Below are 13,338 nucleotides of genomic sequence, written 5' to 3'. Positions count from 1 at the left end.
AACTGTTTGGAACGTTTGGACCCTAAGCTGTTTGTGCCTGGACTTGGCTCACTAAGACCTAAACCTGTGGTTAAGAGGCTTTTTAAAAAAATCCGTTTCAACAGAAGTTCAAAAAGACTCCTTGCCTTCCTCTGTGAGTATGAAAATCATGATATGATATGAATCAGGGTATAATTAGTAAAAAAAAAAAAAAAAAATTGGTACTTTCTAAAGTACTCTAAAAGTGAGTTTTGAAATCATTATGTGAAAATATTTAACCACCAAGAGAAAAATCCCTCAATAATAGCATGTTATGTTAATAAACCAAGCAACTTTATTGAAAAATCCTCTGTCACAAAGGACCTCACTGACCATACATTACGATGTAGTGGCTGCACAACAACAAAAAGTTCATACTGTTCTTGGCACTTTCTTCAGCAAAGTTTTCGGTTTTCTCCTGAAATAATGGTAGCACTTGAATTATTGCTATAATTTGTATGTTGGATTTAGTAGCTATACATGACTGGCTTTAGGGTACGAGGCCAGTGAGCTAACAAACCCAAGGAATGCACTCTTTTTTTCCCTTGGTCCTTTCCTTCCCCCAGCTATAGCTACAGGCACTGACAGTGCTCTGTAAGAAAGACAAACCAGGTGATCTCCTGCTTCTCATGATGGCTGGTTGATGGCACTGCCAGCAGGGATTCTCATTTCACGTGACTTTGCACAGAGTACACCAGACACATTTATGCAGCCAGTCCAAAAAAATAACACCCAGCGTATTGCCAGTGCAGATGGGTGCAGCCTGGGGCTGTAAATCCTACATTTTCTCCTCCAGCTTTCTCAAAGCTGCATCTGCAACCCACACCTCAACACCTGCACACCTTGCCACATACTGAGCTTAGACTGGAGTCCAAATGAAATGTAAAGCAGACACAACCACTGCCTTTAGGACATTTAATTGTTTTAAAAATAATATAGCTGACAATAAATATATCAATTGTATGACGCTCCAGTAAATGAGCTGTGACCATCTGAAAAGTGACAGACATGATTATTCACAGAATCTGGGAAATACTTCACGCAAATATTGCATTTTAAATGAAAATTAAGTGGGTTTTGTTGTTTGGGTTTTTTTGCTCTGCAAGCTTTGCCTGATCCTCCCCTCTGCTCTTACCTTACCACGTAAACAAGCATCCATATGTCTTTTCCCTCTCACAAATCTGCTAGAAAGCTCCACACTGAAAGCCTCTCTATTTTAATGAACCTATTTTTAGGCTCACACAGATATGCCCATCTTTCTTGAGATGCCAGTGTGGATCACCATAATGTGATTTTACTTCTACCCAGCACTTCCGAGCACGGGAACCAGCAAAATTTTCACTTGGCACAGAAATAAATTAGGCCATTTACACATCAGAGCTGTCATTACTGGATTTCTGATGATAGGTGATTCCGCTGAAACACATAGCTAATTTATAAGACAAACACCTATGTTATTGTTCTGTAGACCTTCAGAATTACTTGCTAACATTGGAAGGTCAAACAGGCAGGGCCAGACCATTATTCATAGGTACTGACTAGCCATTGCTTTCCCCTTTTTCTTTTTACAACAGAAAAAGACCAAAACTATTAGCAACATTTTTTGAAACATGGCACTTTTTTTCATTTGTCACCTGCAGACAGGGAGTATGTCATTAATTAATATAAAAACTGCTTTGTAGAAATGTCATAGCAGGGAAAGATCCTGGAATATTTCTTATTTGTATCTTTGTATGGGTTTCTTTGGTACTTAGAAAGCTACACTTAGAGATCAAAACCTCCAAACCACATCACGGAGGGAAAGATTCATCTTCAGGTCAGCCATAGCATGTATCTGACAGCAAACTTTTAAAATTCAATAAATAAATATGCAGGTGTATAACAAACAATTGCATACCAAAACTCAGTTTTCTGATAGCAAAATGAAGTTCCTGATACACCTGGAGGATATTTATTTAGTAGGACTTGGTCCACATGTATTTAAATGCTTAGTCATAATACTTCCCTTATACATGAAACAGTACACTAGTTTGGTATACTTGCTGCTCTCACCTTGCTAGTGAGATCCTTGCTCGCTGGCCTCCACTCAGAATGATTCCACCTTCGCCCAGCACTGTGTAATCTTTGTCTGGGAACTTCGAAATGTCCTATTAAAAAAAAATTAAGAATCAGACATGTATTTTCCATATCCAAGAAACTCAAGCTACAGACTGGATGGAAGCACATTGTACAACAGTATACAGACAGGTTAGACAGAGGTTGTAAAAAAAAAAACCAAACAAAAAAAGTCCCACAGAGGTTTATTTCTTTCATTTGTTCATGTAATCAGAAATGGTGATAAAAGAAAATATATCATTTGTCACAGGTAGCAATCACGAGCTGCAAGACCTCAAGAACAAATATTTGTCTTAATTGATAGATCTCCATAAAAGCAAGGAATATACCTTTATATGATATCAATCCAAGACATTAACTGTTCCAGCTTTCTGTCAAGTAACAACGATAAATGCACTTGCCACTGAAGTTAGGGAGAGCAAGAAGCAAACTCTGGATCTGAGCTCTTCAAAACCCAGAGAAATTCATACTTCACCCAGGTTCATTAAAAAAGGCTTGCACAAAATTCCTAGCCAGGAATGCCAAGAATGCTCAAGGTTTGCAAAAGGTCTGGGAGCCAAGTTCCACTGCTTGGACTGGAAGTTACAACTTATGAATATATTAAAAATGAATCTTCAGCCAATGATGAAAACAGAAAATACCGTTTCACTCTCACGTGAGACAGAGGAGGACATCCTTGTACCCCACTGGCAGAGGTGGCCAGAAATGTTCTTGAGAGAAGTATTTAGCACCGAAACCGACAATCCATGCAAACCACAATTATTCATTGAAGGGGAGACGTGGAGAACGGCTTCTGTGCCTGAAGGCTGTCTAGTTTTTCTACTTTTACAGTTGCTCTAACAAAAAATACTAATTCTGCTTTCAAGCCTTACCTTGGCCTATGTCCTTAAGCCAGTACAGTGACACCACTATCACTGTGGTGATGGTAGTTCCAGGGGCATTTTCCCTGAATCGGGCTGGATGACCTCCCTATGAATCTGGACCTGGATGTCCCAGAATGCCTAGGTTGCCAGCGCGTATGACTCCAGGGCAATTTTCCCCGCATGGAGCTCAAAGCCCCAAGTATCCCCGAAGGCCCGAGTGTCCCAGAAGCTGCCAGCACCTTCGTTCCCTGCTTGGCAGCACAGGACTGCCCCTCTCGCTGCCTGTGCACACCCTCCAGCTCCCAAGGCAGGGATCCTCCACAGCCAAGGAAGCTGACTGACGCATCTGGTACCAGGCAAAATCAGGTCCGGTGCTCTCATGCTTTACAAAGATTTTTCTCTTAGTGCAACTTCTGGGGGAAAAGAAGTGGCACGCAACGTTCCTCAGAAAGGGAGCTTCAGGGAGCAGGCTTTAGGCAGCAAGGTAGAGGTAGCTTCCAGAAGAGGTAGCCTGTTTTGGGGTCTCTCTTCCCCCAGGTAGGTGAGGGGCAAGCAGGAACTCAGCTGTCTGCATGCACTCTGGAGCATCCACAGAAATCCTGTGGCTTCTGGGAAAAAGACTAGAAGACGTGTGAAGCACTTCCAGGGCAATACAATAGCACCTGGAATTCTAAGTTGAGCTGCTCTCTAGAAGTTCAAGTTGCATACAAAGTCAGATATAATCAAATTTTGATCACCCTGCTGTAATTTTGACAGATAATCACTCTCTGTTGGGCAGTCTTTTGGCATTCCAAGTCTCTGAGGTTTTGCAGAATAATAAAAAAAAAATAAATAAAAATCCTTCCAGAGAAATGTTTCCTTCTTCCTCCCCTGTAAATTGCTCTGACCTCAGGAACAGATTGAACAATGCTGCTCAGCCCTGGATCAGTGACAGATGAAAGGTCCAGCCACTGAAGGACTAGAAATTGACTGCCTGGTCTGTCAGGAAATGGGAGATTCTCCCAACTTTTTAATTTGATAATAGCATTTGCTTCCTGACTTAGAGGATTCTGACCTTAAAATCAAGATGCTCTTACGTATGGAAAATCTATTGCAGATGATTTTAAAATTCTTCTCATGTTAACTAGTTATTTCCCTCTTGTAACAGGAGAGCCACACAAGCAAAATCTCAGTACTAACATAACAGCTCGGGTATTTGCAGAAAGAGGGATGTGAAAAACAGTGACAGCAACATTTTTAAAGGAAGATTTTCTGAATGTGACAGAATCGTCTTCCTACAGGTCATGAAATATTTAGAGAGAACATGTGAAATTCTGGCATGAAAGCTTTTCTGGCATTTATTTGACATGACCTGCTTAGATCACCTGTGGTTTCACTATGCATGTGGAGTCATGTTATTCATCTGTAACTTTGACGTTCACCCAGTATCTTCACCTGAACACTGGGATTTGGTGGCTAATTATCTAGATATCTAAGCTGATTTCAACTGTTTCCCATTTCTACCAGTACTGCTGCCTGTAATGGTGCTGGTGCCATTGCTGTTTCCCAATTCTACTTCTTCCAAAAAAGCCCAGGGAAAGAACCGGGCGCAGCCTGTCTTCTGCAAACTGGGTAAAATCCTAGCCCTAACAAAATTAATTCCAAGGTTCCCGTTGTTTTAAGTGGTGATGGGATTTCATCAGATACATTTCTTTGCAGGTGTGTCAACATGGAATTTTAATCAGACTTTTAATGAGTTCCCCTTCTGCTCTCTTCTACCCTTCACCTTAGGATAATATATGGCATGGAACATACAAAGAACTTTTCAGGCTGTAATTATAATAATTAAAAAATGTTTAGTAATTTCTTTCAAAGGCGTAAACAGAGTGATGAAGTCCAATAGACACACAATGCTATTTGTTGGAACATGCATTACCTATTGTAAAAAAGTACTAGGGCTGGTCCAAATACATCCTTGCTGTCATTTTATGCAGGAAGTGAAATCAAGCCAGGGACAAACCTAATGTAATGATGCTGAACAGCACAAAACCCAGCATATTAACGAAGTAGCCAGCAGATTTTCTTTAAGATTTCTAAATGCTTAAATTGGGAAACCTTTTAGTAACTACTCAGAGAAGAAACCTCCCGCAGTTCCCACAGACATTAATTACTTTCGTGGGCACTCCTAATATCAGGAGCTAACAAATCTCAAGTTGCACACCTAAGAAGAAGGCAATCCTTTTATCCGTTTGCATTTTTAGCAGTGTAAATGTAGTATTCATCTACCTCAGCAGCAAAGGGATGGCCTTCATAATACCTTTGGGCTTGATGAGGAAGAATATAGCCAAGACAGTTTAAGTTAACACCTCTTTTCAGAGAGAATAGGAAATACGGTCTCATTATAAAAAAAAGGAAATCTCAGAACAGACTTCACACTTCAAGTCTTTTCTGTAGAGATTGTTTGTTATCAAAATAATTTGATAAGTCATTAGCAACAATTCAAATAATAAAGCACAACAGAAAAAAAAAAGTCTCTAAGCACCATGCCCATTGGCAAATAGTTGCTTTATATATCCAAGGCTATTCAAACTACTGAAGCAGTTCTAATGACAGAATATACATATTTCACTTATGGAGCCCATCTTTCTTCCTTAAATATGCCCTTAATTATTTGGCTTTCGATCTTCCCTCTTCTGTGTTCCCTTCAAAAGATAAAACAGTCGTGAAACTGATGGAACAGAGCAGCGCTCTTGACTGCCTCCATCTAAACTTATGCTTTCCTCTACTCCTGTTTTTACTACGGTTCCAGCTTCTTTACCATCTCCATCCCCTTCCTTTTCTTCATTGGCATTAACATTTACCACGTTTATTTTCACAGTCTCCAGAAAATCCCCCCATTCACACTGCTGCCTCCTTCTCACCCACCAAAATTCTCCCTTCTCCATTTCCTTCTTTCTCCCTGTGTTTTAGAAAAGCTGCCTCTGAATACACTTTGCAATTCCCTTTCTGCAGTATGGGCTATTTGCAATAAATTACAAGAAAAATACTGAAACCTATGTTGTATAAAATGTGAAATAAAGCTGAACACAAGTTAAGCAGAAGCAGCACCAAGGGTTTCAAGCAGGAGCTGCAATACTGTTCCACCCTGTTTGGTAATTTTTCTCTTTAGTTATAAGAGAAAAAATTACTGTTACCTCCATTCTCACTAACATGATTATTTGTGTACATCCAAGCAATCATATTCAATTCTTCTATACCAACAAGGCAGAAATAGAACTGAAACAAACATTCAGAATTTAATTTAGCGATTACTAAAAATCTTTAGATAATGAATTTGAAATGTCATTTTGCAGAAAGCATAACTTTGAATTTGTCCTGATTTTCAGTAAAGAAATCACCTTGGAAGTAAGACAGATATGAACTAAACTGCAAAATTTGAAGTTTTAAAGTTTTGAAAACAAGTTCTGTGTTTCAGGCTTATACCTACTAGTGAACATTCATGTTATTTTTTAAAAGATGAAGAATTTTCAGTAACTTTTTATATCTTGGCTTGTTGGTAACCAACTTGAACATACCTGAGCCCTCATTTTCCCAGGCCAGAAGCTAGAAAACCAGATCTCTTTAAAATATTTCAAACCAGAAATTACTGTTTAAATTTTTATTTTATTTAGGTAACTCTCCTCTCTCTCCCTGTGATGCCTATGCCTATGAAACTGAGGCTTTCGTTAGATTTCAGTTGAACCATTTATGAAGGATACATGATCCAAAAGCATAAGCTTTGTTTTCACAAGAGTTTGTGACCTTGAGCAGAGTGTCAGGTTCACCCAAAACTCACATGAATGCTGGCAAAACACACTTTCTCTATGGTGAAACACTCCTATGGTGGAACAGATTTTTGAAACATGAAGTAGTTGGTATGCTGCATGTGGGTAGGTTAAACACAGGGTGAGGGAATTAAGTATGATTCCAGAAGTGACACAGAAGATAGGACAACATCCAAGGTAATCAGTCCAGAGCCCTGTACCTAAGACAGGCAGTGGGGTGGGAAGAGTTCTCTTGACTGAAACAGGTTTTTAACTAAATGATATCAACACAGAACATAGCAGAGGGGCTCTGTTAAACATACTGATCACTGATAAACTTCTTGAAGTCAGTGCATTTGGGAGTTCATTTTTTTTTTTTTTCTCTAATCAAGATGCTCCCCTGCTGTAAAGAAACTGTGCTAGCCTGTTTACTTTCGGTTTCCCCAGGGAGCTCACGATGTCAACATCTTCACAGCTGACCTGCCCATGATTTTGGGCCACAAACAAGAATTTCAGTGAATCTCAGTTAAAGGAGTTGGCTCATACTAGCACAAGGTGGAAAAAAGTATAAAGGTAGCCAGCTTCTGGGCTGTAATGCAATGCAATGGTTGTAGTGGGAAATGCAATGGCTGTAGTGGGAAATTTGATATATTATGTGGACTTGCTGCCTGAAAGAGGCACTTATACTATTTTAGCTGTTTACATTAGGATGAGACGAACTTCACCTTGACATGCCTGTTGCTCTCTCCAGCTATGAAGACAGGCTAAGTAACTTGCTTTCACGTAGTTTACACTGTAGACATGAATCTGATTAGGTAACCCAGCCACTTTTTAATATCCTCTCTGTTCCAGACTTTGAACCCTTATTGTTCCTCTCTTCCACATGCTTTGTAATCTGGCAATATCCCTTGTGAAAACCAGGCACAAAATTAGGGCACAAAATATTTCACTCGCCAACAAAATAACCTCTCAACTCCTACTGATTTAGTTATCTGCCAAAAAAAACCCACCCCAAACCAATGAACAAAAACAAACAAAAAGGAAAACAAAACCCAAATCACCACGGAAAAAAAAGAAGCTGGAGCACTACAGTGGGATGCAAGGATATATGTTTCTGTTTCAGGGAACGCCTGACATTGAAGTGAACTCATCACCCAGGGATGGATGCCATTCTTTGCAAGGAGACATCAAACACGCAGGAACACAAACCAGGGTTTGGCATATTCACTGTCTCTTTCTTTAGTTATCCTTTCTATAATTTAAATTCTTAGATGAAAATTAATCTCCTGCACTCCCTGTAAAACCAGCTCAAAAAACACACAGGATCTGGCCTCAGATTTATTTAGTACTATTACATGGTTCGATTTCGCATGGAAAGACTTGCTCTATTTGCATGCCTTGTTAAACATTACATTCGTGAGCAGCTGGTGGCTCTCAAATCAGAACATGTGTTTACTTTAAGAGTGGTAATCTCTTAAAGGTAGTTTGCCATTATGTGTTTATGGCCTCTTAGGTAACCATTGAAGGATCAAATGAACTAACTAGGTGGAAAAATATCTTACATTGCAAAAAAGGTAAAAATGGAAGTTATGGAAGTATAGTTTACAAAACTTATGAATTACTGCACCCCTTCAGATGGGATACAATGATAGTTATTCTTGTAAAAAAATAATCAAGCATGGGCCCACTTCTGCTGTCTTTACTGGAGGAATGCATTCTCTTAGGATGATTTTGTTCGATGTTAATAACATTCAGAAACGAGGGTTCCTGTTTCACCTGTCCAAAAGTTTTACTTTTTTAACTTAGCAAGTGCTAAAAACAAACAAGAATCCCACACCCTGTGTATAGTAGGCTATTAATACTGACTTTTCAACCTAAAAATCTGAAAATCAAGCCACATTTCTTCCCCATTTTCCATGACATCAGTTATAAGGATTTTTCAAACCCTGCTTTTTCAATTGGCTGCTACTACGAATTCCCATTTATATTCATGTTATCCATACCATGATATTAAAACAACCTTCAATCTCCAGGGAAGTTACACTTGTGGAATTACTTCAAATTTAGTAGGAAGTTTCCATAGACATATAAACTCATCTAGTTTACATCTCCCAGTAGCTTTTGTTATTGAGCAATGAGAGACAAAATAATTACACAAGATCATTTCTCAGTGTTAAATTTCTTCATCTTTGGTCCTTTATTTGAAGTGCCAGGCAAAAGTTCCCCTTCTCTTGCTAATTGATCTTTATCATGAATGCGATGAAAAGTACTTGATCAAAAGGGTAAAACACCTTGTCAAAAAAAGAGAAAAAAGGTAGTATAAACTGAGGCAGCACCATTTCATCTTACCTTACTTTTCAAGTACCTTGAAGCTTGCCTTTGGGGACTGTCTTTCGGAAATGAGTTCAGAATCCGTACCGAATTACATCTTGGCTTCTCTCTATCATACCATGCTAATATAAGATTTTAAAGGTAACAGATCTGAGATAACACCTGCACACTCAAAATTAAATGCATTGTGCTGGTTTTGGCTGGGATAGTGTTCATGTTCTTCACAGCAGCTAGTACGGGGCTATGTTCTGCATTTGTGCCGGACACAGTGTTGGTCACACAGGGATGTTTTCGTTATCGCCGAGCAGCGCTTACGCAGAGCCAAGGCCTTTGCTGCTTCTCACCCCACCAGCGAGGAGGCTGGGGGTGCACAAGGAGCCGGGAGGGGACACAACCAGGAGAGCTGACCCCAGCTGACCAAAGGCATATTCCATACTGGATGAGGTCATGCTCAGCGTGTAAAGCTGGCGGAAGAAGAATAAGGGAGGGGACATTCGCAGTGATGGCATTTGTCTTCTCAAGTAACCGCTGCACGTGATGGAGCCCTGCTGTCCTGGAGATGGCTGCACACCCACCTGCCAGCTGGAAGTGGTGAATGAATTCCTAGCTTTCCTTTGCTTGTAAGCGCAGCTTTTGCTTTACTTCTTAGGCTGTCTTTATCTCAACCCACGAGTTTTCTCACTTTTACTCTTCTGATTCTCTTCCCAGTTCCACCAGTGGGGAGTGAGCAAACAGCTGTGTGGTACTTAGCTGCCAGTTGGGGTTAAACCACAACACTCACTCAAACAATATTTAAAAAAAAGCTTCTGAATAAAGGACAAATGGTAAGGACTACTGATCTGTGCTGGAATGGTTTGATCTAGAAGTTGAAAGCCTTCACCTTCCTTGTTTTCTAACTGGGACCTTCATTTTAGAAAACATGTTAAATAAGGTACTCACCTCCTTGCTTGCTAAAATATTTGCTATTTCTTCAGGAAAGGAAAAAAGAAGAAGAAAGCAGTGGAGAAGGAAGAAGCAGCCTTCCTCCTATGCCTTTTTTGTAAGACTTTTTTTTACTGTGATGTTTCACAGAATGTATCATCAAATTTAAATGTACTGGCATTCACTCGAGTTCAGCATCACACAAGAATAAGGGCAATGTCTGCGTACCACTTACATCTCACTGCAACCGTATTCAGTTTGTGCTAGGCTTTCAGAAATAATTTTTGCCAGTAAGGCTGTTTCTGTTGGATATCAAGAACACTAAGGTAGCTCTTAATAACGGTCCCTCTATCTCATCTCCAAAGCAGTCTTTCTTTTGTTCTATCACCTTCTACCGCTCTTCTCTTAACCTCTGCCCATTTCCAAACTCCAGTATTTAGAACAACATTGTAAAACACGATTTTACCTCTCCTGATGCCCTACTTACCTTAAAAGGAAAAATCTAATCAAGAAATGTAATAATTATAATCACGTTCTGAATCACTTTACACATAAAAAGCAGGCTACACTACCATAGAAATACACACATAAGCTATACAAAAAGAAGTTTAAAAAGTACCTTAGGCATGCTTTTAATTATGCACACAGAGACACATTTGAGAACCCTTCTCATGCTTTTTCAGTATTATATGTCTATACAGTGACATCATGAAATTATGACAAGCAGTGGTACTTAGACCTAAAAAAATTCCCTCACCGAGTCTTTGACACACAACTGTCTTTCATTGTGGATGCTTTCAACAACTCATCTCTCATACATTTGTACAGGGTTGCCTTTGGTATTCCCCACATGCCAGAGGCAGCTATGGAGCAGAGCTGGGGGGACAAAAGACCATGAATGAAACCTAGCCACATGTGTGCCATCAAGCAGGACTACATTCAAAGGAACATTATTAAAACACACACTTCCCATGCACAGAGTCACAAAACAGTATCTACTGTATGGCATGATTCACTGCATCTGACCATTCATCAGTCACAAACCTACGTGATGGGCACTGAGCAAGACAACTAGTTATACATGAGAAAAAAGGACACTTGAGAGACATGTACACCTTAACTGAGCCAAGCACAGACTGGCATCCTAATGTATTGTGCACTACACAGATTTTGTCAAGTTATCCTGACAGAGTATTTACAAGGGATGCAGTTCTCCAACATATCATAATTTATTTTTTTTTAATCTTCATCTTCTGTTTCATGGTATGACATCATGAACAGATGTACTGGCACAACTGGAGGGTAGGTGAATTGCAGCAAGGCAACAAGAATAAGAAACTGAAGGCAGAAATTTCTTAAGCTAAGTATACAAGCCAAGGAAGTAAAATAGGTAGCTACCTGAACTCTTTGGACTAAAAAAATGCCCATTTTAGTGTTCTAAATTGCTATAAACTTATGTAAGCTCATAAAAGAAATTAAAAATTCCTTTTGTTGCTCATAGTTTCATTGCTTTCCAGTAATGTTAATTGTCAATATTAAAAATTCATTAAAGAATAAACCATCTTTTTACAATGACTTTTCATGGTTCCATACGCAAAGAGAATAAATGTAAAACTGCAAGAGTATCTTTCAGAAAAACATCAAAAATCCTTCTTCTATCCAAGCAAAAACTACCAAAGCCCACCTGTATTTTTAGGTAAAAGTTAACATAACCAGATTTGCTGTTCTTCAGGGCTCTACAGAATAAAAATCTAATACACAACACATTTTAACCTCTAAATAAAGATCTGATTTCCTACACAGTGAGAATTTTATTCTTGGACACCTGAAAATATGGAAAGCTCTGTGAAATATTTACTTGTGCTTTCCATCTTTCATCATTACTTTGAAATAAATTTATCTCAGGTACTTAGGAACCCTAAAGAGGCTGTGTAGCTCCTTAGCAAATCAATTATGTACCCATCCAAAAAGTCAGGCAGAAAAATGTAGCACTGACTTTTCCAGAAATTATCATACACCCCAAATTATTTGAGTTACACTTGTTTAATTAATTTACATATCTCCATACACCTAAAACTAAGTGCAGAGCACCTTGTATGATGTCATCCAGCTTCAGTGTCCTGTTCTGCTGACAGACAAGAACAGGCTATTATTCACCGTGTGTCAGGAAGCCCCACAGCTATGTAGATGGTATGACATGACCCACATGGAGTAATCTGTAGTAATTTTTTTCACTAACAAAGACAAAGGGTAGAAGACATCAAATCTAGGAATCAGACTACATCTTCAGTATGCTTCCTTTATAGGGTGACAGTGGAGATGGCAAAGCAGATGGGGCATTTGGCAGGTTTGTTACTTTTTGCAGTAGTCACACATCTATTTGCCCACTGGGTCAAAGAAGATGGCTTTGTATTCCCAAGAAAGTTTTTATGAGCATGGAGCTTGGAAGTAAATCTCACTCAGCCACTGAAAGAGCTATTTGTAACTGGCTTGCAGCATATGTGCAATAAAGAAATAAACACCCTTTTATCACTGATCCTTGGTTCACCTTGAAGAGCCCATATAAGAACTAGACTTAGCAACAGCCCTGCATTCAGGTGGACTATATAACCACCTGGGAAAGTTGAAGAGAAGGGGGCAAAGTGAACTGCCTCAGGCAAAAACCCTCTGGCACCTCTCCTTTCTGAAGAATGAGAACACACACAACCCCAATCCAACAAAACACTAACCCTTGTCATAATAAACCCCTAAAAGGTCACACTGGGGAATAAACAGGGAATTAATATTTGAAATCCATCCTTCAACCTGCCATACTAAGTCCTGTTTAGTAACTAAAATGCGAAAGCTAACGAGACTAGAAAGCATAATAATAGCAATAAGGTAAGTCATTTGGCTGCCTTCCAGATCATTCCACCTTCTCTTCAGGCCAGCCCAATTTATTTATGCAGTCCAAAAGAAAATATCCTTATAAGTACCAAACTTGATCCCTGCTAGGGAGTGAAGCATGCCATTCTGCACAGAGCTGAGCCAACACAGATCAAAGCTAGCTTGATTGAGCCTGTTTAAAGAACAGAGGAGCTGCAGCCTACCAAGAGACCAGGCCTCCCCACCAACACCAAAACAACGAGCTGTCCCACTGACACCGAGACGTCCCACCACCACTGAGACAATGAGCCATCCCACCAACACCGAGACACCAAAGCTGTCCCACCAACACCAAGACACTGAGCCATCATTAACCACCTGCTGCTCTAGGGTCTGGGTTGGGAAGCCTCTTTGGGCAAGGACATTTTTGAACTGCTGAAGCC

At 39.7% G+C, this 13,338-nt stretch overlaps 1 protein-coding gene across 2 annotated transcripts in view; it reads right to left on the bottom strand.

Moving 5' to 3' along the window:
* The window catches only part of CFTR (CF transmembrane conductance regulator), a 96,564-nt gene that overhangs the window by 45,073 nt on the left and 38,153 nt on the right, over positions 1 to 13,338 (bottom strand). For both annotated transcript variants that reach the window (XM_080390995.1, XM_080390994.1), the window contains exon 12: positions 2,071 to 2,165. In XM_080390995.1, coding sequence (XP_080247121.1) covers positions 2,071 to 2,165 — 95 coding nt within the window. The remainder of the gene's footprint in view (positions 1 to 2,070; positions 2,166 to 13,338) is intronic.

Source organism: Falco punctatus, assembly GCF_963210335.1.
Source record: "Falco punctatus genome assembly, chromosome: 6".
Lineage (NCBI taxonomy): Eukaryota > Metazoa > Chordata > Aves > Falconiformes > Falconidae > Falco > Falco punctatus.
This window is presented reverse-complemented; position numbering and strand designations above follow the sequence as displayed.